The sequence below is a fragment of the Pempheris klunzingeri genome, chromosome 8 (assembly GCF_042242105.1).
Source record: "Pempheris klunzingeri isolate RE-2024b chromosome 8, fPemKlu1.hap1, whole genome shotgun sequence".
Taxonomy (NCBI): Eukaryota; Metazoa; Chordata; class Actinopteri; order Acropomatiformes; family Pempheridae; genus Pempheris; species Pempheris klunzingeri.
In genome coordinates this window covers 9,774,723-9,800,382 of record NC_092019.1, presented here as the reverse complement: position 1 = coordinate 9,800,382, position 25,660 = coordinate 9,774,723, and the positions used below count along the sequence as shown (strand labels likewise).

At 41.4% G+C, this 25,660-nt stretch overlaps 2 protein-coding genes across 2 annotated transcripts in view; both read left to right on the top strand.

Annotated features, from left to right (window-relative positions):
- The first annotated feature begins 7,855 nt into the window (after positions 1-7,855).
- LOC139205331 (eomesodermin-like) lies at positions 7,856-11,492 on the top strand. Its single transcript, XM_070835507.1, has 6 exons — positions 7,856-8,380; positions 8,534-8,688; positions 8,993-9,114; positions 9,614-9,772; positions 10,026-10,087; positions 10,282-11,492. The coding sequence occupies exons 1-6, from the start codon at positions 7,857-7,859 to the stop codon at positions 11,066-11,068; spliced, it is 1,809 nt and encodes a 602-aa protein (XP_070691608.1). The 5' UTR covers position 7,856; the 3' UTR covers positions 11,069-11,492.
- A 1,048-nt stretch (positions 11,493-12,540) lies between these two features.
- The window catches only part of LOC139204887 (ankyrin repeat and IBR domain-containing protein 1-like), a 32,371-nt gene continuing 19,251 nt past the window's right edge, over positions 12,541-25,660 (top strand). Inside the window, exons 1-8 of the mRNA XM_070834911.1 lie at positions 12,541-12,694; positions 15,061-15,345; positions 17,035-17,335; positions 18,485-18,667; positions 19,500-19,617; positions 22,678-22,886; positions 25,041-25,129; positions 25,234-25,378. Coding sequence (XP_070691012.1) covers positions 15,158-15,345; positions 17,035-17,335; positions 18,485-18,667; positions 19,500-19,617; positions 22,678-22,886; positions 25,041-25,129; positions 25,234-25,378 — 1,233 coding nt within the window. The 5' untranslated portion in view covers positions 12,541-12,694; positions 15,061-15,157. The remainder of the gene's footprint in view (positions 12,695-15,060; positions 15,346-17,034; positions 17,336-18,484; positions 18,668-19,499; positions 19,618-22,677; positions 22,887-25,040; positions 25,130-25,233; positions 25,379-25,660) is intronic.

The following is a 25,660-nucleotide window of genomic DNA, read 5'->3' as shown; positions in this document are numbered from 1 at the left end:
AAAAGCCAATTAAAGCAAGCCGGGACTTCAATTAAATCTGGCAGAGGCCAGACAATATCAGAGGTTTTGTGGGTCAAAGGGACAAACCACTTTAGCTCCTGCCAAGAGCACAGATTTGGGTCGGAACATAAAAGTCGTATTATAAGATTCTGGGATGACAATACTTCACTTCAGTTGAGAGGAGCAATATTTTTTTGTTAAAGAGGGCTGATTTTAGGGGCAGAACAGAAGAAAAAAAGAGCACAAAATGGGTGTAGGAGCGAGAGTACGCTATAAATGCTTCTGGTTGTAATCACTGGAAAATATTACAGAATTTGAATTGCCTCAAAACTTTATATGTATGTCAGTTTCATTAAGAATTTACACCAACTTGGTATTAACGTGTCTATGTGTGAGGCTGGGCCCTTTGCTGTTTGGTGAGCAGTGATTTTTGAATAGTTTGATAACTTTTAAAGCCGGATTTGTCGTCTTTACCAAGATACTGAAGACTATCCTGTGAAACATGATAAAATCCTACATTTGCATTCCACAAGATGAAAATTAACAGTGTAAAGATGAGTCAAGGTAAATGAAAAAGATCTAGAAATGATCCAGACATAATTATGTCTGTTTGCCTGCTTAGTTTTGATCTTTTGTAGTGGTAAACAAGGGATTCTAAGTCACAGGGACTGTTGCCTTTCCAGTGGTTACCAATTCAGACGGGCATTTCTACTTTGAAACTTCTAAACAAAGCCGATTAATTAACTCCTGGGCTTATACCTCTGAACCATAAAGAGCTCACAAATTACCTTGGGGGAAGTGATTACAACCATGGAAAACAATAAATCAATCAATGAATCTAATGAAGCCTGCGTGCCGTCGCTGGCATTTCGCTCTTACTCTCAGTCATCTGTGGAATAACAATGGGAAAGAAGGGGATCATAGTTAAATTGTTAATCATAATGTGATACCACAGTCAGCAGATTCCCCATATGAGAAAAACATGCTCAGGGTCCTGCCTGCCGGCTCAAAGAGAGGACATAATGCAGAAAGTATTCTTTCCATCCCATCGGAGAGAGGGACGCCCTTCTACACACACATTACACGCATACATTTGTTCCTTTGCTATTGCTGAATTATTATTTTGGTGCTTTATTACTCCTCAGTCAATATACAGATCTATTAAATCTCTATGTCTGCTCTGTGTGAGATAAGGCATACTCAGAAGTGTATTGAAAGAATTGGTACATGACAGTGATCGAGATACAAACTGCTTATTCTAATTAAATCTCATCTTTATATATATTTATGGAGATTATGACAATAATGAGGGAGGAGTAAAAGTTGATCTACTATATACAATATTGTCTTAACTGCTTGATTTGATGTTCAGTTGAAGCCTGTAGGGATTTCTCCAAGTGACTGCCCTCTTTCACAGAGAGGTCAGCTAAAGAAAAAACAGCTTTGCTGTGGTTAACTATGCGATGGCTTGCTTAGCAGCACTTCTCACATTGAGTTGTGTGGTTGAAAACTGGTAAATCTTTGCAACCCCATGCAAATGAGGCCGAAGGTGCATTAAAAGTGATCAGAATTCCCGTTTTCTTTTTTTCGTATCTTAAACCAGGAACATGTTTTTTAAGGGTGTGTTCACATCACTTGTCACTTGCTATACGGCCTTATATGTATCACTGTCTCTGGAGATCAACTTGGTTTTATCGATGCAATAGCTCATAAATGTGACCTGTGATAGAAATGTGGGGAACTGCTGACACTGGCAGATTGGTGGGCAGGAATTCTTGACAGTACAGATTGGGTGATAACGAGGACGAGCTCTAAACGAGTCCTAATTGGCCTCTAGAACTTCCCTTCAGATGAGTGATTTTGGAAGTCATGGGTCTTGACTGAGGAAGGCTTCTGGGAAGATGAATCCCATGTGTGAGGTTGTGATCTGGGTGAGCTCAACACTTGCTTATCAGTGAAATGGTATATGCCCTCTTGTAACAAAGACAGTGAAAAACAAGAACTAAGGGGTGGCGTACTTTTGGTTTAAAAACATTTCAAAGACCACATGATCACATAAAACTGCCCTTTGTCTTGGTTGAATACAAGCACAGTAGCTTTTACAGTATCAGTGTGAAGTTGTTACCACTTTTGCTCTTGTTGTGCCCCACAATGCAGGTGATACCTCAAATTGGCAAGGTGCTCCATCAAATTTGACAATCCCAAACTAAAAGAACTGCAAAGACTGCTCTGAAATAGTTTTACTGCACCTAACAACATGTTTTTCAAATGTGTCATTGTATTTGTCCACGATTACCATAATGCTGCCCTCCTGGCCAGTTCTCTCCTAAAAAAGACACCCTTAATCTCAACAGTACTAATTTGTAATTAAAGGTAAAATAAACAGGACTTCATGTGCCTCCTGTATTTGTTAGAGAGATACTCCGAGAGATAGACTTCCAGTATAAAGTCATGCAAACAGGATCTCATTAGCAAATGCAAATGAGAAAACACCAAATCTTCGCAGAGAGGCAGAAGTGTATCTCCATGGGATAGCTGGAACATGACAGCTCACCAACCGCCCCCACGCTGAGCACCAAATGTGATGGTCCGCTCCTGCTGCTACTCTTAACAGGATGTAGGACCAAACCATAAATGAAGTGTAGGGGGGGAGACAAGGAAGTGGGTCACCAGAGGCCTTGACCTTCTGCCATTTGAAGCCCTGCTGTAAAAGCTTTCATTAGTGACAAGTAGTTTGTGGAATAAGTATCCCAGTGGTATATCTTCTGTCACTTATTTATCAAGGTGCTCTAATGACGTGTACATTACCATTTCCCATTTACTGTTTTTCTGTATTTACTGTATTTCATAGTACATTGTCATATATGTACATATATATTGTATATAATGTACATATGCATAAATGGGTGAGTGAAAGCAGATTTTTACCTCTGAAAGTTCAGTTTTGATCTGGAAAGAAACACCTTTTGCAAATGAAGTCTGTTCTTTGCACACTGGAAAATGAAGTAAGAGATGAGTTGTAATTTTTCTATTACAAAAGTTCAAATTGCATCAGAAAAGAGAAGAACATGGTTCTGGTTTCCTGCATGGTCTTCCCCTTGATCAGAAAGTAGAGATAACATTCAGTCAAAGATTGTTAATTAATTGAGTTTGTATGTCTATAAGTTAATGAGAGGGTATTTCCCAGGAAGTGAGAAAGGCAAACCCTCAGAGCCAATCAGAGATCTCGTCTGAGAGCGTGTCTGTCGTGACATCACAAGCTGCGGCGGGCAGAGTTCCTGGCATGGCTACAGACCAACAGACCTTCTGCTGCCAGCAGGGTGGCAGTGGCCTAGGGCAGGGTGGCGATGGCCAGGTCACCAGCTTTTTCCTCCTGCCTGGCATGAGCACTGCGGGAGGGGTGGCCGGCAGGATGGCAAGATGTCAGAAACAGCCCTTTAGACGTGTCAAAAAGCAGGCACAGCTAGGGGAAGCTGCTCATCGAGCGTGACAGAGAGAGGAGTGAGGCCATTATACAGACAGGCTGCCCAATAAACACATGATATCCAAACAGCTTTATGTAATGTATAGTAGTGATTTTTGGTAATGAAATGAGCTGATTTAAGATAGGCGCTGTTTATATTCATCATTACAGAGAGCTAATGTAAATGTATAGTGTTTAAACTAAAGAGCAGGGTAGAATGCGTACAAGGCAAAATGCTGGAAAGTTCACCTAAATGATCCTGTTCAGACATTTTTTAAAATATGTAAAAATGGTCTCAGAAGTTGAATAACCTTGTTAAAAAAATTTTAATTGCCCCTACTCTTCCTCTCTCATTGAAAAAAAGTTTAAAAGACACAAGATGTCTCCTGCTGTACTTGACTGGATAAAACTTTGTCAGTGAGTGTGCCCGGGAGCTTTCATGTCTCCACATCACACTAGTGCTGAGTTGTGCATTAGACCAGGATTGGCTCCAAACTTGTGATGTCACAAGATCATCCTCGTCCGTACCCGTGTTAAATTTAGATTTCAGGTGAGGCACAGAGAAAATTCCCCCTTCCAGCAAATGTGTAAAAACATCCTTCTGGTGTCAACCTCAAAGCCGATACACCACTCTTTAAGATGTTTCTGAAGGTGGGTGCGTGCGGTGCAGTTTGACAGTGCCTAATGTGTGAGTGAGTGTGCAAACCCCTGCACCACTGGGAAAAGTAGAAACTCACATAGAAACTTTAAAAAAAAAAATTTTTTAAACTTCTTTCACTTCTGACTCACTGGTTTCATCATCAAATCAAATAAAGAAAGAGAAAGCTAGAAGGAGATGGAGAGTGAGTTCAAAGTGCAGATTTAGGTTCAATACAAATTTGAGAGTGACTTTTTACATTCACCTATATATTAGACATTTGAATACAGTTATAAACAGAAAAAAAGTCTGACATATACTCAGGAAAGGGAACACAGGCAAGTGGGGGAAAATACAGCATTACACACTGCGATCTGTGGACACTTAGTCTATATTCATGACTTCCTGGAATAATCAAACAACTCAGGCAGTTTATCAGTACAATCAGCAGAGGTGTATTAGCTTGAGACTGTTTGCTGATCAAATAGTTTGCCCAAACAGTTGATTTGTCTTGTTTGATGTGCAGTGTGTTTAATTTGGAGGTGGCGACCTGCTTCATTAATCTTCTCACTGTCTTTATCATGTAAAGTTCTCTTCAAGTGAGCAGCAGCAGCAAGCTGAGCATCGTCTGGTCCTGAGTAAAGAGCTGGTCTTTAAGCTGTTAAAAGGAGCCCCATTAGCACCGTAATGCAGCATAATTTAAAGTCAGAATCTGGCGTCCTTTGAACTGAAGGAGCAGAGAGAATCGAGGCGGAAACTGTCTGATATGAGTCCCTTTAGGAGCCAAACTTATCTATGGATTCTTTGTACTTATAACTTAAAATGTACGGTATATTTGGGTGACAAATAAGTAGCATTCATCTGCAGCATCGCACCTTTATCTGGGTGTGAAGGCAGTGAACAGATTAGCTAGTTTGTGGGTGCGTTTCGGTGTTAACTTGATGCACTCATACGGATATTTAGAATAAAATGTCTTTTGTTTCTCTTTCTTCTTGTCTCTCACACAGTGTTTGCTCAATGTCAGCCCAGTTACAGCAAAATCACACAATAGCGCTGTAGCCCTCTTCAACCAATTCCTTTTGTGCCTTTGCTGCTTCTCTCTTTGCATAACCATTAGCATTGATATGGGGCACCGTAATGATTGTATATTGTATATAGTTGCAGCTACAGCTACAAAGACAGTAATACAGCTGAGTTTCAGTCATGACAGGTTCCATCTGTGCAGCTATTATGGCAAAACTGACCTGAAAATTAAAGAATTGTGTTTATTATTTTTATATTCTATGTCTTATTGTCAGTGAGGTACTTTTACTTTCCAAGTTCTTATTTCACTGTCTGCCACATTTTTTTTTTTTTTTTACAACATGTTATTGTAGGTAAAGTAATACAATGTCTGAGTCTCTGTTTCTCTGAGTTACCAGGTCTGTACTTGAAAGTGAAATTAGCAGCAACTTTCAAATAGTTGATTTCATGCATTTTTTGAGGGAAATGTTGTACAATGCCTTAAAAGTAGAATGTAATCTGGAGGTCAGATCTGCACAACCTTTCAGAAATCTGAACTTCCATGTCCTTTTTTCTCTTTCTGTTCAAACAGGAGGGTTTTCTTTTATTTATTTGTAGACATCAAGGTTCCACCAAGTCTTAAAACAGGAACGACAATGACCCTGTCGACATATAACTATACATCAAGAACAATATCACCTCAGCATAAACTCTGCACTATTGACCCCCACAGACTCTGATGAATGTTATTCTGTTGATCTTTGTGAGGATGACGGGATGGGAACAATTCAGAGATGAGGACTGGGAAGCAGCCTAGCTCTTATACACCTTGGATATGATGCTGAGGATCCCCTGCCCCTCCTCTGGAGATCAGAGGAGGATCTGATAGGCCTAATAGGCTGCTATCTGTGCGTCATGGCCACAGGGAGAGAGCAGCGGTGAAAGCGGGAGTGCGCCTCTACACTGTGATCAGTCCGCCTCCACATGGCTCAGGCTTTAACTCACGCTCCCTCCTCAGCCCCAAACACAACATGATGCCATGTACTGGTATGGGCTCAGCCTCGCAGCTTACTTTGCGCGCTGATGTCGCCTGAGACAGTTTTTCTTTACTTTGAAATATTTTCTTGAACTTGATCTGCAAGCAGGGAAACAGGAGGGAGAGTCGCTTGGTGAGTTTACATTTTTAAACATATTCTTACATGAGATGTATAGTTTCATTTGCATGCATACGTTTTTCTTGCACTTTATGTTGAAGCATTTGTTTGTAATAAATGTGAAATTTAAGCATCACCTACCCCAAAAATACAAAAAAAAAAAAAATTCAGCCTTTGGAATTATTCACAGAGAATTAAGCCATGGACATGAACTCATTTTATTTGTCTCCACTCATATTTATTTCTATTCATTTACTCTTTCTATTCATTTCCTCGATCGTTTTGATTTGTTTGTTGCCGCTTCTCACATCGGACTGTCGGATCCAAGAAACATCACAGGTTTCTTCAAACGGAAAAATAATTGGCTATTTCCCTTTTTCACGTCGGGCATCCCGTAGGGACGCAGAGTCGCACCAGAATTGAATGAATGCAAATTCATTAACTCTGAATAATAATATAGGATTAACAGCATCCCGTCTATTTGTCACAAAATAACTACATTTGTTCATTTTTTTTTGTTTTTACATTAATCGCAAATATGTGTTAATAAAGATAGATTATTTTAATGTTGTTGTCTGTTCCCTAAGGATGTGGGGAAATCTCTTGAAAATGTGACAAGAAAAAAAACAGCACTATTTGTTTTTACCGAAAATTAAGGTGTACATGAGAAAATATGACATGCATTTTAAGAATCGTGGGCGAACTTTCGCTTTTAATTTTAACCTACACCACAAAGTTACCCTCCCAGAAAAATCAGTGCTTCAAATTTGTCATATGATTTACAAGAAACTGGCTCTTACCTCGAGGCGACCCCCCACCCTCCCCCCTCCCCTCCAATATCATCCAAGTGGAGTTAAAGTCACCGTGTTTCTACCTGAGAGGTGACCACAGATGGGCTAACGACCGATTCAGGTCATAGTTAATAGTTAAAAAAATCATCATGGACGCATCTGAAGTGATCTGAATCATCCTGTTTCAGCCTCTCCTTGTAAATCAGAATTTATCTACAAAACTAATGCAATGTGCCTCTCATTTTTACACCGAATTTAGTGGAATAATTCACCTAAACATGACTTAAAAAGAGAGGAGAGAATTAAAATAGAAAGGGAGAGGTGCACCTATGCCAAAGGAGGCTTGTTTTTTTTTTTTAAGTTAATGTTAGCTATTGATTTTTAAAAGACTACAATGACTGAAGTTCAACAGTTCAAGTTAGATTAAACCTTCACAGCCCCACCCTGATACACCCACGGAGACTCTCAGCTTTCATATGACCGTCACTTTCCACCGTTTCACTGTATTCACGTTTACGCACAAGTCACCAGCTTGTAATGGGCCTTGCTATTGTTGGTGACTCAGGTATCCCGATGACTGTAGAAAATAGGCTGCTCTTAACTATAATCTCTTCCTGTCTCAAGAGTTCAGACTTCAGTGGATGCTGCCAGAGGAAGTTTTTCTCAGCGCACCGCTGGCACAAGACCTGCTTTGCAAGACCTGATGCGTGGGGAGGAAGACCCCCAGAAAAACAAGGCAAGAAAGAAAGGCGTCTCAAGTGGGATCAAAGAGAGCAAGTACCTCTGTATCAAAGACGAAAAAAGCAGCCATGCTCGGCGGTGAAGGAGAGAGCAGCACCTTCTCTTCCACCAAGGAGGCAGCGGATGAGAGGTGCAAGTCTCCGGCTGTGGATGGGGACGAACCGGCTGCTGGCAGCAGGTACCCAGAGCACGGGATGGGTGCTGATCGGTACTACATCTCTCCCACGGTTTCTAAACACAGCCCCGAAGCACAGAACCCCTGCTCCTTTATCCCTTATGCCCCCAGTGGGACGGTTTACACCCCGTCCGGCGCAGGCAGGTACCCCTCATCTCTCCACCTGGGCTCCGTATTGCCTCCCACGGGATTTTCTCCCTCCGCCGCCGGCCGCAGTCACTTCAGCTCGGCCTACCAGCTCGGGCAGAGCCCCGGGTGCATCTACCCGCCCTACACCGGCTCAGGGTCCGCTCTCAGCAACCTCAGCCTGCCCACAGCCGGGCCGGGGATGAGGGCCCAGGTCTACCTCTGCAACCGGCCCCTGTGGCTCAAGTTTCACCGTCACCAGACCGAGATGATCATCACCAAGCAGGGCAGGTGAGAGGCCAGCAGGGGATGACAAAGAAGATGCAAATTGTTATTTCATTTCTTTTATTTGCTGTAAGAAAAATTTACGATTTTCATTGCTCAACACATCTTACTCATATTCCAGTTTCGCCTGTTGTCTGTTTGATTTTGCTGTGTCTGCAGACGGATGTTCCCGTTTCTCAGTTTTAACATCGCCAGTCTCAACCTGACGGCGCACTACAACGTGTTTGTGGAGGTGGTGTTGGCGGATCCAAACCACTGGAGATTTCAAGGTGGCAAGTGGGTGACCTGTGGGAAGGCGGACAACAGCAGCCAAGGTACTGAGAGAGGTCGATATTTGAATTTTTTTATTTTTACATTTCATTTTGTTCTATGTTTTCTTCAATCAAATAAACTTAAAAAGGAGATAACCAAATGGAGAAATAGTAAGATTATCTAATTGGCTGTTTGCTAGAATAAAATGTTTTGATACAAACTAAGGATTATTTTTATGCGCATACATTTTGGAATATCATTATTATCATTATGAAACCGTCTTTCAATAAATAGTCTACTAAATGCTCTACTTGGTGTTGGCTGCTGCGAGTTTGATGATGATGGAAATGTATTTCTTTATTCCAGGGAATAAAGTCTACATCCATCCAGAGTCTCCAAACACAGGAGCCCACTGGATGAGACAAGAAATCTCCTTCAGCAAACTGAAACTCACCAACAACAAAGGAACCAGTCACAATACTTCACAGGTATGTCAAGTCAAACCAATAATAAAAAAAAAAAAAATCTAAATGAACGCTTTTAACTCCAACCGAAGATTTATGTAAATTTATTAAAATGTCAACATCATTTTCGTTGCATTAACTGATAATAAAATATCTTACATTTTTTTCTAATCGATTACCCTGATAAACTCTGCGTAAGAGACCAGATTAAAGTGCACCATTAATAGTTTTTACGCAAATAACTTTTAAAATAATGTTTGACAGGAAATGAATTCACTTTTAGCGCTCACGTGATGTTTTTGCTCTAGAGAGAATTTGCGCAAAATATGACTGATATGAAGCAGGCCCACGATATCCAAAATAAGATATTAAGGCAAAATAAGTTTTTAAAAAATGCGCAACACAGCCATAGCACCTGTAGAAAATTAGAAAAATGATTTAGGGCTTACTTTTTTTTAAATTATGACAATAAAAATGATTTTTTTTTTTTGCTCTTGTTTGTTTTTACCGTGTTCATGTGCAGATGATTGTCCTGCAATCGCTGCATAAGTACCAGCCCAGGCTGCACATCGTGGAGGTGACGGAGGATGGGGTGGAGGACATCAGCAGTGACGTTAAGACTCAGAGCTTCACCTTCCCAGAGACTCAGTTTATAGCCGTGACTGCCTACCAGAACACTGATGTAAGCATGAAACACTCCTCTCCTCCTCTCCTCCATGCCAGGATGTGGTTTTTTGAGATACAAGCTGCTAAAACCAAATAACAAATTGCATGTTACATCTTATTTTGGTCCATGTGTAATTTCCATTTCCTTGCAACTCATCCAGTGGACACGAACAGTAAATGCATCTACCCTCTCTTCCATGTGACTGCATGGTGCTTCTTTGCATTCATCACATATAAACTTATTATTCTCCCATTTTGCTTTGTTTCAGATCACACAGCTGAAAATTGATCACAACCCCTTTGCCAAAGGATTCAGAGATAATTATGATTCGTGAGTATTTTTCTTTATTGCATTGCCAGTTATAAACTAAACTGAGTATAAATCAAGTTATATGTTTTAATGTCTCAACAATCTTGCTTTTTAAATTGACTAATTTAGGATTTGTTTCCAACTCACTTTGAACATTCACTCAGACACTGTCCTTCCTTCACCTCAAGTTCATGAGTACGTGTATATTTTTTTAGGATGTACACAGCGGCAGAGCACGACCGCCTCACCCCATCTCCGACCGACTCCTCCCGTGCCCACCAGATCGTCCCCAGTGCCCGCTACACCATGCAGCCCCTCTTCCAGGACCAATTTGTCAACAACCTTCCCCAGAATCGCTTCTACAACAGCGAGAGAGCAGTGCCACAGACTAACAGCCTCCTCTCGCCTCAGTCAGAGGACGGAGCTTCTCAGAGGTGGTTTGTCGCCTCCATGCAGCAGGGGGGAAACGGCACTAGCACCAGCAACAAGCTAGATCTCACTCCCTATGAGGGGGAATACTCAAGCTCCCTGCTTCCTTATGGTATCAAGTCCCTGTCCATGCAAACAACTCATGCTCTCAGCTACTACCCAGACTCTCCTTTCACCACCATGTCTGCAGGGTGGGGGTCCAGGGCAGCATACCAGAGAAAGGTCACTCCCAGCCTGCCTTGGTCTCCCAGGCCCAGTCCCACCGCTGGTTTCCCAGAAGACTCAAACAAAGTTAAACCACAGATAGAGGAGGAGGTGAATGGCAGTGCAGGCATGATCTCCCCCTGGACAGAGACGCAGCCATCAGCTCTGCCCCTAGATAAGGCTGATTCTTATTCCACAGTCTGCAAACGAAGGCGCTTGTCTCTCAATGGTCCGAGCGCAGAGGACTCACCCGCTGACATCAAGTGTGAGGACTTGGCCTCTGCTGCCACCAACAGCAGCTCCTATAGCAAAGAAGTCCCCTCATCTAAAGGCATGGCAGCGTATTATTCCTTTTACACAAACCCTTAAATGATTTGTCTCTCATTTTGCCATTTTGGTTGCTCTTCATCTGCAACCATGAATAAGAAATATTATTTAGTCTTTTTGTTATGTGCTCACCCAGAATTTGTCTTGTGATAATATTTTTCTCCTCTTGCGGTGACACAGGAAATATCATGGACACATTAAAACAATGACATCAAGCGTAAAGCGACACGTGTGCCCTGAGATAGTGGCTTATGTCCCCCTTGAGCCATATATTTTCTAAACACCCCATTCATATATTCTGTATTTGGAATCTTTACAGTGCCAAAGCATTTTTTAAGTTGCCCCAATTATTTAAACAGTGTTATGTATTTGACATTGTGCACACATGCTGTGTCTGCTTTTACACCGAGGTGTTTACAGATTATTTATTGAAGGCCTGTTGATGTGAAATTTGTGCACTCATAAATGTGAGGATGATATGCTGTATATACCTTGATGGCAATGTTCAGATATTTGATAATAAAAGACATATGTGTTGTATTGAGTATCTGAGTGGTAATTTCAAGATAAGACACCTGCATCCCAGTTTAAATAGTTTAAATACTTAACATGTGATGGCCTATGTGTACATTTGATATAAGCGTTATCTTGATATATATGAATGCAGCAGTTTAAGATATGACTGTAATTACTCACGAGGTTATGTTTGATGCTTGTGTAGATTTTAGATACGAAGAAGAGAAACCACAGGATGCACACAGGAGTGTGATGGAGGGTAAAGCCGATTCAATTCAGCTAACCCACCTCTTAGATTGAGATGTTTTTAAAACTTTAAAAAAGAAATGTACAACAAATCCAAAAGCCAAGAGTTTTTTATTTAGGCTGGACTGTCAAGGATAAAAAAGCACAATCTTATTACCACCCAAAAGCACGAGTTGTTTCTGTGGACTCTGTCGCACTCTAGTGGTCTTTTATTGTACTCACAGCTACCTCATCAATCACCACTAGTCTGTTGAGATGGAGACAGAGTGCGTCTGACAATGCATTGAAGTAAATCTCGATTTCATCCCATTGTTGGACCACAACAGCCTACTGCTGAAAAGTGGAGAGTGTGAAGTTTATTTCTATTTTAATTTTGAAGAATCACCATGTCTTTTCTGTGAGTGGGCACCTGTAGATTTGGCACAAGTTAAATTGGAGAGGCTTATATCTAATCATGTTGCACCACACATGGGCACAGTGCGCAGATGAGGAGAAAGTGGGCCTCCAAAAAACCCCAATCAAGCACTTAGTTGGCCATTTACCATCAGTCTAAAATACTGCAAGGTTGTCACGTTAAGATGTAAAACTCAATCAGTGGCATTGGTGTGTATTTTAGCAGTATTTCCCCTCACTGGGCACACACTGAAAGACATCTAGCCTCTAATGGATATGAGCCATATGCTTGTCCGCCTGTTTTAGGGGGTTGTGCTGAAACCTGGCAACCCATGTAGCAGCCAGCCAGCAGAGAGTCAACGGAGAGTTGACAGGAACAACATCACTGCTCCAAGCACGCATTATTCATGGTTTGCCTCACTTAACAAGAAAAAAAACCCCTCTGTTTAATGCGCCAGCGAGTGACAGTTAATTCACAGGAGCAGGTCAACTACAGCGAGATGTACCGTCTGTGTAAGTCCGGATACTTGTTACTCATTGTTTACTGTGACTTTATCAAACTGTGCTAGCTAAGTTGGCTAGCAGCGCGGTTAGCTTGCTAGCCGAGCCGCTAGCGTATGCACTGACGTTAGCCAACGCAGAAGGTAGCGTCATTGTGTTTTTATGTTTTTGAATAACACACAGCTAGCGAGCGTTGCTGTGTGTTTTGGTAAAACACCAGCCCTCTCAGCACACGGAGTGGTTCGCTGCTCATGTTATCCGAGGTCAGTGGACTGGTGAGTGCTTTTATTAGCCTGAAATGTAACGAAGCCTTATCGCGGACTGTTCATTAACACAACACAACACTCGGGCTGAGCTAGCGAAAACGGTAAACAGCACACAACACGGGGAAAGGCCTGCATGAAGGAGTTCAGTGACAAGTGGCAAGCTACGCAGATAATCACCTATATGTTTATATCGTTAGCTGCTACTGTTAGATAGCCATAGTTAGGTGTTTGGTGGCCTTGCTGTGGAGGAGTGTCGCTAACTAATGTCACACAGGCTAATTATCTAGTTGTACAATTGGAGAGTGATCGTATCGAGGAATATGAGTTACCATTTATGAGGCTATAAAACTCTGTTCAAAGATAAGATCTGTACAAGTTCAACACAGGTGTTTGTCTCTGACTCTGTGCAGTTCTGAGGGTATGTGTCCTCACATGGCACAAGTTTGACACAGATATATTGATGCAGGGCAACTTAACTTGTGCCACCTGGCTTCATTGTTGTAATGGTTGTTATCATTTTCTAACGTGTTAGTGAGTCATATTGCAAGGATGGCTGGGGATTATGTCCAGTATTGGCAATGGATTAACACATTTGATTCACTACTACGTATAATTTAGCCTGGCTGAATGGAGAGCAAATTATATATCATGCATGTAAACTAAGTCAGCCAAAGAGTGAGGAGTCCCTCACTCTTTGTCCCGGTCCAGCCTCTCTTTTGTCCATTCCACAGTGGGTGTTTTCAGAGAGGACTTCTCACCAAATGTCATAAAAAATTGAAACATGACACTGGAAAAATGTCCATATTTGAAACTTAACATGTATCTGCTTTTGTACTTTACTGTAACATTATAGCCTTCATGAAGGTAGGATTTTTTTGCAGGGCTGTTGTATTAGACTGCATTAGTTTCAGCCAGGTGTCCCAATAAACTGGCAACTTGAGTGTATGCGTGTTGATTTGGTAGCTTTAAATAACTGAGGTCACAACCCTCACTGTCCACATGTGTATATATGTGTAATGTTTGTAGAATAAAAAACAAAGTATGATGTAGAGTAAATAATGTAGAATGATGCTAAATTCCCTTAATCGGAGTGAGCAATATCTTTTCCTGCTATATGACACACACACACACACACACACACACACACACACACACACACACACACACACACACACACTCACAGTCGCTTACGTAATTTTAGATTGCTGAAAAGATCAGACAAGTGAGTTTGATCCATCCACATTTTTGACTCCGTTTACATGAATTGTGTAGAATAGTCAATCGTCGGGCAAATCGTATGTCAAAATTCGCTTACCATTTCTTTTGTCATACTTGCTGAAAACCTTCCAAATGCCCAAATCTTCATAAGTTAACAAGTATTTTTCCCCCTATTGTGTGCATAAGGTGCCTAAACCAATGTATTATTGGCCAGAAGCATTTCCATAATGAGGGAAAATTCAGTATGAATGATTTTTAGTCTCATGAAGTAGAATATATTGTGCTGAAGGCGATTATGTTTTTTTCTGTTGATTCTGCTGTAGCAGACCAAAAATACATAAATGCATCACATTGCCCAAACAGTCGTGACCATATGGTGCTCTGGTGGTACTGAAATGCTGACTCGCTGCATGTTGCTCTGGAGTTAAGGACTTCTTGCTTCACAATGACTCGTGGCCTCAGTGGGATGGGCAGCATTGGCATGAAGAGGCGGAAGCTCCTGGTGATGCCACAGGAAGTCTTGTCCTTCTCTCTGTTTGAGCTTAGTTGGCACCATATTTAGTTATTCAAAACAAAAAATAAAAAGAGACACACAGGGAGGTGGTTTACAGTGCAGTGGCGATGCTGACACAGGGGCTTGTGGCAGAGCAGCCTGAGCAACCTCAGAGATGCAACTCTCGACCTTGTGATTTAGAAGGAGTGGAAGCGATTAATACTCTGCTTAAGACTGCTTAAGGCTGCTTTTCTTGAAACAGTGGTGAAAATACGTTTGTCTCATTAAGAGAATTGTCTTGACATTTTTAATGACACAATTTTTTAGTTAGCCAGGTGTTTTTGGACTTTTTGGACACAGCCATAACGGAATTTAACTCTTGTTTTTCTTCTTTCCTTTAGGACATTCAGTATGCTGGCCTACTGGACTTGAGCAGGTTGAAGACGACTAAAGAGGCTGCTGTGACAGTCAGAGCTTGATCCTACGGTAGGGGAAGAGATGGGGAACACAGCGACCAAGTTCCGTAAGGCTCTCATCAACGGGGATGAGATGCTGGCCTGCCAGCTATATGAGAGCAACCCGCAGTTCAAGGAGGCTCTGGATCCCAACTCTACATATGGAGAGTCCTACCAGCACAACACTCCACTGCACTATGCTGCCCGGCACGCCATGACACGCTTACTCAGGTTAGGATATAGCCCAGACAAAATCAAACAAGCAAGCAAGCAAGCAAGCAGACATAATGGACTCATTCAGAGTCACATATTTATGTATCGGACGGGCTGCTGTCTGAGAGAGGAAAATGGACATCTAAAGGTTGATAGATGAGTGACTCATTTGTTGTGCTCTAGCTTTTTGATATGCTACAATGTATTGATTAATTAAATTATTATTTGCATTTCTTATGTGACACCCACTCAGATTTGTCCTCTGAGCACTCCTCTTTCTGTTGCTGATCAAATGGTCCCATCTAGTACTGTATTGCTGCATCGTAAGAGAAAATGTTTCATGTTTTGTCGCTATATGTCTCTGTCCCATCTGTCTCTCCACATAGCCATCTGTTAGCTCCTCTCAGGAATGCAACATGCTGGGATAGAATAGGATGGGGCTCCAAGAGCTTCCCATCCCACAAGCTACCAACCTTGCATGTGTTAGTCTTTACACATCTGAGGCCATATCATTTCTCCCTTAATTGGATGCTTGCTCAATTTTGCATTCTTACTGTAGTTAGAAAAATGCTTATGGGGGTATAAAATGTCAGCAGGTATCGTCGAAGTCAAGTAGAAGCCAAATTTATGGCTAGAAAATTCTGAGACTGCTGATTTGCTTAATAATTTACAATGTGCATTACTGTGTAATTCTGTATTTTGTTATGTTACAGATTCATCTTAAAATTGATTAAGTTATTTTTTTCTCATCAGTCTATACACAATACACCACAATGACAAAGCAAGAATAGGTTTTAATTTGTGATTTGTAGGTAATTTGTGATTTATTGAAATTAAAGATGTAAATATCCACTGAGACCTTCTGTTTTGACACCCGCAGTGAGCTCTGGTGCTCACTTCTATCAGTGATCCTTGAGATGCTTTTACAACCTGACTGGAGTCCACCTGTGCCCAACTGAATTCAGTGGGCTTAATTAGGAAAGGCGCACACCTGTCTATATATCAGGTCTCACAGATGACAGTTGAGGGATTTGTGTGTAGACCTGCAGGCTTTTGCCACAAGAAAGCCATTCCTCACTTAAAGTCAGACAATGGCCTGCTGGGAGTTTGCCAAAAGGCACCTGAATGACTCACAGACCACAAGAAGCAAAATCCTTTGGCTTGATGAAACGAAGATTTAACTATTTGGCCACAGTTCCTAATGGCATATATGGAGAACACCAGGCGCTGAGCATCACCTCATTAATACCATCCCTACAGACAAACAGTGGCAGTATCATGCTATGGGGATTTTTTTCTGCAACAGGGATTAGAAGACTAGTCAGGAGTGAAAACCTTTTCCAGAGTGCTTAAGATCTCAGGCTGAAGCAAGGGTTTACATTTCAACAAGACAACGACTTGATGTGTTCTGTCAAGAGAATAACACAGGAGTGGCTTCGGGGGGCAAGTCCTGGAGTAACATAGCTAGAGTCTGGACCTGAACCCAATAAAGCACTTCTGGACCATTCCAAGAAGACTTGAGGCTGTCATTTAGAGTTTATTACAGCATAACAGAAATATGTGATTACCATTACCAAAAGTTGAAATGAAAAGTTAGTAACAGAAAAGAGTAAGCTTGCTGCTGATATTAGCATGCAAAGCCATTTGTAGGCCAGTGAGCGAAACTTTAAATCAAGTGTTTTTCCTGTCCCTGTTTTATTCTTTTAGGTCTTTTCTACTAAGCAAAGATGGGAATCCAAACAAGCGTAATGTGCACAATGAGACATCTCTGCACCTGCTCTGCATGGGGCCCCAGATCTTGACCTCAGAGGGGGCGCTGCAACCCCGGATCTCACGGCCATATGAAGACAAACAGCGTCGGGCAGAATGTCTACAGATCATCCTTACATGGACAGGAGCAAAGCTGGACCACGGAGAGTATGAGACTGCTGACATCAATGGCACCGACAACAAGAAAAGCACCTGCCTGCACTACGCCGCTGCCTCAGGCATGAAGACTTGTGTTGAGGTGAGATTCGAAAATCCTGTGGATATTTTTCAGTCTGGGATTATGTAAAATATTCTCAAGTGTGACTTTTCAGGTACAGATCAAAGGCTCCACTGATGGAAAGTGAGAAACCTGACTGAGGAGCAGTTTTAGTGGAAGGAAGATAAAAGAGGGCAGAGTAACGCTGATGTTAAAAGAAATGATTCAATATGTGCTCTTTTGTAATATGAATATCTGTAGAATACGGGCTGGTGTATGGCCTTGTATTAGATCCTGTGATGATCCTGGGCAAGGGACAATAATTTGCTTGATCACATCCATTATCTTAAGTTTGATCAAACTACTCCCTTTTGAGGTTCGGGAAGATTCCTTGCAACACAGAAAATCTTTATTAATCCCTGGAGCAGGATGCACCATGTACAAAAGTCACATAGATAAACTATCAGTGTGTCTTTGCAAAAACAGACCTAAGTTTAATTTTGCACAGAATGGATTTTGTGTTAAACTTAGCTGTGTAATCCCCATGATGAAGGATTTAGTTTACAATATTAACAACCACAACCATCAAATGGATTCAACTATATCTTCACAACTAACTGCAGATAATCAAATTGCTATGCACTGTGTGTGTGGTTTTTTTTTTCTCCCCGAAAGCTCTACAGTGGGAAATATAACAAAGTGCAATTTGCACCATACGCAAAACCAAATGTTGAAGCTCTGGTGCAGGAAAATGTAGCAAGAATCAATCGGAATTACATATTCATACTTGAGAGAACAATTTATTCAATTTTCTCTTAAGTGGCTCAGCCATCGCCATTGTGGAAACATTTTTGTTTTTTTGCTCAGAAGCACCACAATAGCTCTCTGATGCTACTAAGTAAGAAATTCCGCATCTCTAAAATTGAAAAAGCAAAAGTTCATGTTAAGAAGCACCTGTGCAATCCACTTAAGGGTCCTGAACCCGAGAAATTGTAATAATAGTAATAGTCATGGTCACAGTATTATATAGAAATAATTGGCCTTTCCCTCAACTACTATCACAGAATTCTTGGTCTTGTAATTTAAGGAATTTTCAAACTACATACATAAGCCACCGAGCTTTAGTACATGTCCCTGCATATAGTGTGTACCCCTTTATTCAAAGCCAAATTTTCCTCTTCACTTGCTCAGCTCCTGGTGCAGAGAGACGCGGACCTGTTTGCAGAGAACGAAAACCGCGAGACTCCATGTGACTGTGCAGAGAAGCAGCACCACAAGGAGTTGGCCCTGTGCCTGGAGTCGCAGATGGTCTTCTCTCTTGCCCCTGAGGCAGAGGGTATAGAGGCAGAGTACGCAGCCCTCGACCGAAGAGAGGTACAGAATAACATACCAAGAGGCAGAGGGTGTACAGTTTCCAGTTTGTCACCCTCAACTGGTGTCATCTACAGCATAACTAATAACGCCTGTATAGTCTCTACCGAGCTGTTGAGAAATTCAATGAAGCCATTTCTAGTTTTTGTAATTGTTACTGCTGTAAAACTCTTGGAAGGCTGCCCTAGATACCTTAACCTGGCCAAACCCACACAGGGGTGTATTATAACACTTTCTCTTCAGTAATTTTAAATGATAAAACACATGCTTTATATTATGAAAGTAATGAACAGAAAATGTACATCTTCCGAAAACTGAAGCTTATAGAGCCACTAGAGTTTTTGTAGGTCTGTCGTTTCCTCTCGGAATTAGGCACTGTGTGTCTGCTGTGCTGTGTTTAAAATTTAGCTGGGATTCTGGCCGGCCCCCCACCTCACATTGCAGATGCTTTGCTTAGACACAAACAAACACCCATAGTAAGTAGTCAGACAAAGTAGTCTGCCATAAGGCATGTGACTCCTATCATCATCAGTCTGTTAGCTCACTGGGTCTGACTTAGTCATGCGTCAGCAATCGTCTGTATTTGATTTAATACTTCTATTCTCCTCCCCTTTGCCCAATCTTTTTTCTGCTCCCAACCTAATTCCTTGCCTTCCCTTCCCTCTCTCTCCATCGCTCTTTCTGCTCTTTCATTACTTTTTTCTGCCGACCCGCCCTATTCTTTTGCCTCCTTACTTTCCATCATTCCTCTCTTATTCTCCTGATGTCCTTATCCTATCCTCGTTTGTTCTTCTCTTGTTTCCGTCCTTTCCCCTCCTCTGCCCTTCCTCTCTAGCTGTATGAGGGCCTACGGCCTCAGGATCTACGGAGGCTGAAGGACATGCTGATAGTGGAGACAGCCGACATGCTGCAGGCCCCTCTCTTCACTGCAGAGGCGCTGCTGCGTGCCCATGGTACTGTTAAACACAGACACACACACACACACACACACACAGATACAAACACACAGTCACACATGCAGAGTATCTGCTTGTCCCTAAAATGGTGGAGGAAACAAATACCATATATCTGCAACATCCCTAGTTACAACCTGGCCAGGGACCATTGTTGCATATCATATTCTTTTCTCTATCCCATGTTTCCTCTGTGTGCTCACACTGTCACTGTCTAATAAGGGCAAAAATATAGGCACTGACCATTCAAATTCAAGGCTACACACACACTGCTTTTTAAACACAAGCTTTTAAAAGTGTTGAAATATTTCTTTACTTTGCACCCCTTGTTTCCACAAAGAGCGCATCCGTCCCTAAGCAAAACATATTTCACTGTCTACTTGTGAAGAAAACATTTATTGTTAAATTTGCCTCATATTTTATTTGTGCTGTGATCAGAGAAGCCATAGCTCATATAAACATCATGCTACACTCCAGTGATTTCCTTCCTGTCTAATGGGCAAGATGTGAACAGCTTTGTTATCGAAAAGAATTCACTGAAATTGCTCTCAGTGGAGAGTGTCACTGTCACATTCTCTAAATGCTGTCTTAGTGGGCTTGTCCTTTCTACCAGATATGTGAGAAACATTCGTACATCCACAAATAGGAGTACTTACACCACCATTGATATGTATAATAACACGCCAATTTTGTTTGTTTGGTTCACTTTCGCAATTATATTGCTGTTTGTAAATGTAGGTGTGCATTACCGAATCTTTTACATTTGCATGCGTAATGTATACACTTTCATTCATTCATTCTACTATTATGAATAAATGCTAGGTAGCTTTATTTCTATCCATCACAAATAACTAATGGAATGATGTTGACACTGAGGTGGTCAAATAATGTAAGAGGTTATAAAGCAATATGTTTGAAACTTTCATCGTTTGCTTTCAAGTAATCAGTGTCACAGACTTGATTTGATTTGCAGGCTGAAGCGAGCAAATCTCAAACTAGTTTCCTTTTAACCTAGCTAAAATAATGTGCATGACAAACTTTGAATGTTTAAAACAATGTTATTTGATCTTAAGCCTTTGAAATCCATTACCCCACTTAATTTAACCTGGCTTACATTATATCAGCTGAGGAGTTCAGAAATTGTGTCACAGTTAGGGGTTGATTTTCTGTCTTTAAATACTCCATTCTGTAATTCAGTGGGCCGAGTGGCTGGCTGTGGAGTTGTGTGTGCTACATATTAGGCATACTTTTGGGAGCTTAGAGGGGAGAGAATGACCCCAGACTCTTGCTATATTTATTCATGTCTATCATGGGAATGCTGTCTGTCTGTTTAACTGGGAAGGGACATTTAAGGATTTTTGTTAATCTCCTGGAAAAGGATTTTTGGACTTGCGTTAATGTTTTGTGAAAACTGACACACTTCCATGCTTCTTAACTTTTATATTACAATATTAGTCTTTTTCAGTTTCAGTTTTCTTATCACAGTTCTTAGTGCTTTTCCGTTGAGCTGCCAGCCTGTCAATCTGACTGTGCTTATGACAATTTGTGTTTCCCCGCTAATTTTTGATATTTAAGACTAAATGCGGAGACGTTTAATTTCACCCCTTTTAATGGCCAAAAGCATGGAGATAGGGTCATACTCATTGATGAGTTTTAATTGAACGGAGATGGGGAAATTGAAGCAATATTCATTATCTAAACGAGGCCATTTAGAGTCTGAGGCATTTGATTGGTGGTGAAACGTGTCTTGAGGCTGATAATGGCCTAATTGCAAAGTTGACCGGGTCATGTTCCTTATTTTAGGAGGGGACTTTTTCGTCAGAGAGAATTTGGACTCAGGCATAGTCCACAAGTCATTCAATATTTATACTGAAAAGCTCTCAAACCTGTTCTTGTGCTAATGTGAGATTGAACAGCTATTCTAAAACAGAAAACCAGATGGCAGCAGGTCTATGTTGTTGGCCGATTTAAAGGCTTATGTGGTGGTGTTGCCACTGCAGTGGGATTTGTGTGGGCTAGGGTGGAATCAGCATTGTACTTACCAATTCTAAAAAATATCAGAAAGGATGGACTGAAAAAAATGCTTCTTTGTGAATACATTTTGCATGGAAGAAGTGAGAATTAAGCGGAGAACAAGTCTACAGGCTCAATGTCTGATTTCAGGCTGAATTTGTAACTGGAGCTGGTCTCTTTGTAGTAGGGATGGGTAAAAATGTTCGAATATTCATTATTGTTGTCGTTTTACAAAGTATATTTTGCTTTGTTTTTACTGGTGCCTGGTAGTTCGCCCGTCTGGAGCAGCAGGTTGATCCAGAGTGTTGAAATGGAGCCAGGTCTGTGTAAAGATGTGGGCACCAACAGTCTCTGATGTTTCGTTGCACAGTCAGCCTGAGTCCCTTTTCATCCAGCCGATCTCCCTGCAACCGTACATTAGCTAGAAGCAGCCTTAGGTATTAGCCTGACTAGCTTAGCTCTGATCCCGGTTCTCTCTCCTCTCCCCCTGGGGCGATCCCCCCTCCCACTGGGACACTTGTTCTGGGTGGATGGAAGATGTTGTGGGCAGCAATCGAATCAACGCCTGTTTTAACGCTTTTGTCCAACGTGTAATTCTGCCACGAGTAATACGTGCTTGAGCAATTAAAGCAAAAAATTGGCAGATAAGCATAGTGAAGTTTGAAGGAGTTACACCTGCTGCATGTAGCAGAAGCCGTGGTGAGTGTGTGTGTGTGTGTGTGTGTGTGTATGTGTGACATCCCTACTGGATACTAAAAACGTTAGGAGCCTTTGTTTCATTCAAACTTTAATGACACAGCTTTTTCTTTTAAAATAGGCACTGGACTTTTAAGACATTCTACACTTCTCTTACAGTGATAATTTCCCTTTTTCTCTCTCTCAGCTTTTTTTTTTTTTTGACTATCTTCCAAAGTCTTTCTTCATACCTCCTTGTCATGAGCTCATAACAAAACTATTAGGCTTTGCATTGACTTTGATTGCTCTTCTTTGTTTGGCTTTATGTGTTAGCCTTTCTTTCTTTCAATTATGTCTTTACTGTTTCATCAGATTGGGACAGAGAGAAGCTCTTAGAGGCCTGGATGACCAATGCGGAGGACTGCTGCCAACGCTCAGGGGTACAGATGCCCAACCCACCTCCAAGTGGCTACAATGCCTGGGACACCTTGCCCTCACCCCGGACGCCACGCACCACCCGCTCCTCCATCACCTCCCCAGACCAAATCAGCCTCATGCCTGCCGATGAGGAGTCTTCTCTGGTGAGAGATTTCTTTGGGTTGTCTTTCACCGAGGTTCACAGTTCACAATTCACAGTGTGGTTGAGTCCAAGTTTGACCAAAAAGAAGTTGCACAGTTACTTCCGATTTCCTTTTTGTTGTATAAATTCTTAGCTAAACAGTTCAAGAACACTTAAAATGGCAATTGCAAATATGGTGGATGAGAGATTTAGACTATATATCATTAGACTATACTTATCAATGAAAAGCCATCAGATGAAATTAAACCACATGACGAGTAGCCCCAAGGAGCAGCATATTTTCATGGCCAAGAAGCTGCTAGAGCAGCAAAGGATAAAGCTAGCGTGGAAGCACAGTGTACCCATAAAAACTGTACACCAATGTTTATTTAAATTAAGTCCCTACAGAGCCACAGATTCTCCAAAGTGTTTCTGCTGAAATGTTCAAATTTTCACTGGCACACCTGTCTATCTGCATAATGTTGCATTAATTCCCAGCATTATATTGCAAGCAATCATTAGTATTCATGCCAGTGGTCTCCCCACAAACATAAACACAAGCAGGACTTCTACTCCTAGGAGAACAAGTGGTTTGTTAATTTTAGTGTAGGCAGGCTCTGAACATGAGAGAATATTAAGATGCTTTTTAGAAAATATTAGTGTACAAAATTCAACTGCCCGTAGGCCAATTAATGAGACCATCAAGTTAGGTAGAAATGACATCCCATTGTAACCTTCTGTAACTGCTGCTCATCTGACGTGGTGCTGAACTTGCAGAGCGTAGGAAAATATTGAAGTACTTAAGTTACATTTATGCAAGGCTATATACAAGTGTCACCGTAGCTATCTGCTAATTGTTCTAACTCTACAGCTAATGCCAAGAGGTATCAAATACTGCCTGCAATGTAACATTTGAGCACATTTTAAGAATGTAGACAAATATATCATTAACTTGCTACAACTACTGCTCCTATGAGTCATAGACTAGCAAGTGTGCGGTCAAGACCTCATAGAAGATGTATTTTCCACAGCTGTGCTTACAGAATCTGCACGTTTTCAAGGTCATTATGGAGCCTTATTGACCCTCTGCTGTAACAGGGTCAGCACACTCCCTCTTTCATAGCCTCCCATTATCTTGACCTTGTCTGGTATTTCCCAATAATTATCAAACATGCTTGACATTTTCCTCTGCAGTCTTCTTTGTGAACAGTTGTCAAGATGGAAATTACACCAGGTAATGTGAGATGTCCTTTATGCTGTTGGCAGTTTGTCTTGTTCGAGCACTCACGATAGAAGACTGCCAATGGTGGTGTCAAGTGTGTTTAGTAACAATAAGGGTGACCCAGGAGAGGTTGGTTCCTGGCTTTATTAGTGTTTTAAAAAAAAATTTCAGTGGGGAAAATTAGATTGCAAATCGTAAAGAGTTATAATGTGAGAAGATATAATGTTTTTGGAGTGAATGATGGATGTTTCAATCCAGAGGGTTTCAGTAAGTGAACTAAACTGTTTATAGAAAGTTGAAGCTGACCGACTTGATTGATCAATTACTTTATGAGAAATCATGGGTTGTCTGACAGTATCTTTTGTCATGGCTCTGAAAAGGCGTGCCTTGAACTGCACCGGGCCAATCGACCGGGTCTACTCAAGGGCTTGTTTAAAGGTTACAGTTGATTATATCACATTCTGCTCTTTCACAAATCAATACTTACATTGTTGGAGTACACTGCCTCCTTTATGTCTTTTGTTAGGGTCAGTCTTTCACTGTAATAAGGCCTGTGCGTGTTTGCCCCTGCTTGTGCTTGTTTTTCACTCAAGTTTCAGTGAACTTGAGAAACTACATACAGAAAAGTAATCTATGAGCCACATACTAACAACAAGTCATCATTTTAGCTTGGGCTGGCCTTTGGCAGTGTTTTTTCATGGACTACCATTATGTGTAGTTTACACACACTGACATAACAGCATTAAGGCATAGTTTTCCAGACCTGGTCGTCCCATTGAATATTAAAATTTAGGTCACCCATTGCCACGTTTTGAGAAGATTGGCTGTGTAGGTTTTCATTCAAAGGGTGATGTAATAATCCATTGGTTCTTCTAGAGGGCCTTTTGAAATTGCACCACAGAAGTTTAAGAAATACTCCTGTGGCCCTAAGACAGATCTTTTTTTGCATCACAGTGTGGTATCTGCATGTCTTCCATCTCCGTCTTCGAGGAGCCTGTTGACATGTCCTGTGGCCATGAGTTCTGTAGAGCATGCTGGGAAGGGTAAGTCATATTTTGGTTTGATCTTAGGTGCCCAATTTTCTCAGACCGAAGGGGTTTTCTGTGTATGTCTAATTTTTGTCTGCAATGTATGTATGCATCCCCAGGTTTCTAAATCTAAAGATCCAAGAGGGTGAAGCCCACAACATCTTCTGCCCAGCCTTCGACTGCTACCAGCTAGTGCCTGTGGAAGTCATTGAGAGTGTGGTGTCTAGAGAGATGGATAGGCGCTACCTCCAGTTTGACATCAAGGTAACGAGATGTGCACTAAACAGATAAACAGAGCGTCCTATATAATATCGAAATGATAATCACCATCAGAGAAACTGACTGCAGTTTAATTTGAATGTACAGTAAAGACTACACTGAATATTGACGCCAGTTGGCTGACATGGAAGAGCACAAAGGGGGCAAACACTGAAAGTAGAGAGATGGCCTTGGGCTTAAAAGGTCAGCTGTATAATTAAGTTGAAATGAATAAACAACAAAAATAATGGTCTTTACTTTGAGCTCATTACACAATACTATGCACCA

Excerpts from the sequence above, each read along its gene's own strand:
- LOC139205331 (XM_070835507.1), top strand. The coding sequence starts at position 7,857 with ATGCTCGGCGGTGAAGGAGAGAGCAGCACCTTCTCTTCCACCAAGGAG. Across the intron at positions 9,115-9,613 it reads CCAGTCACAATACTTCACAG|ATGATTGTCCTGCAATCGCT; the intron begins GTATGTCAAGTC and ends GTTCATGTGCAG. Across the intron at positions 10,088-10,281 it reads TTCAGAGATAATTATGATTC|GATGTACACAGCGGCAGAGC; the intron begins GTGAGTATTTTT and ends ATATTTTTTTAG.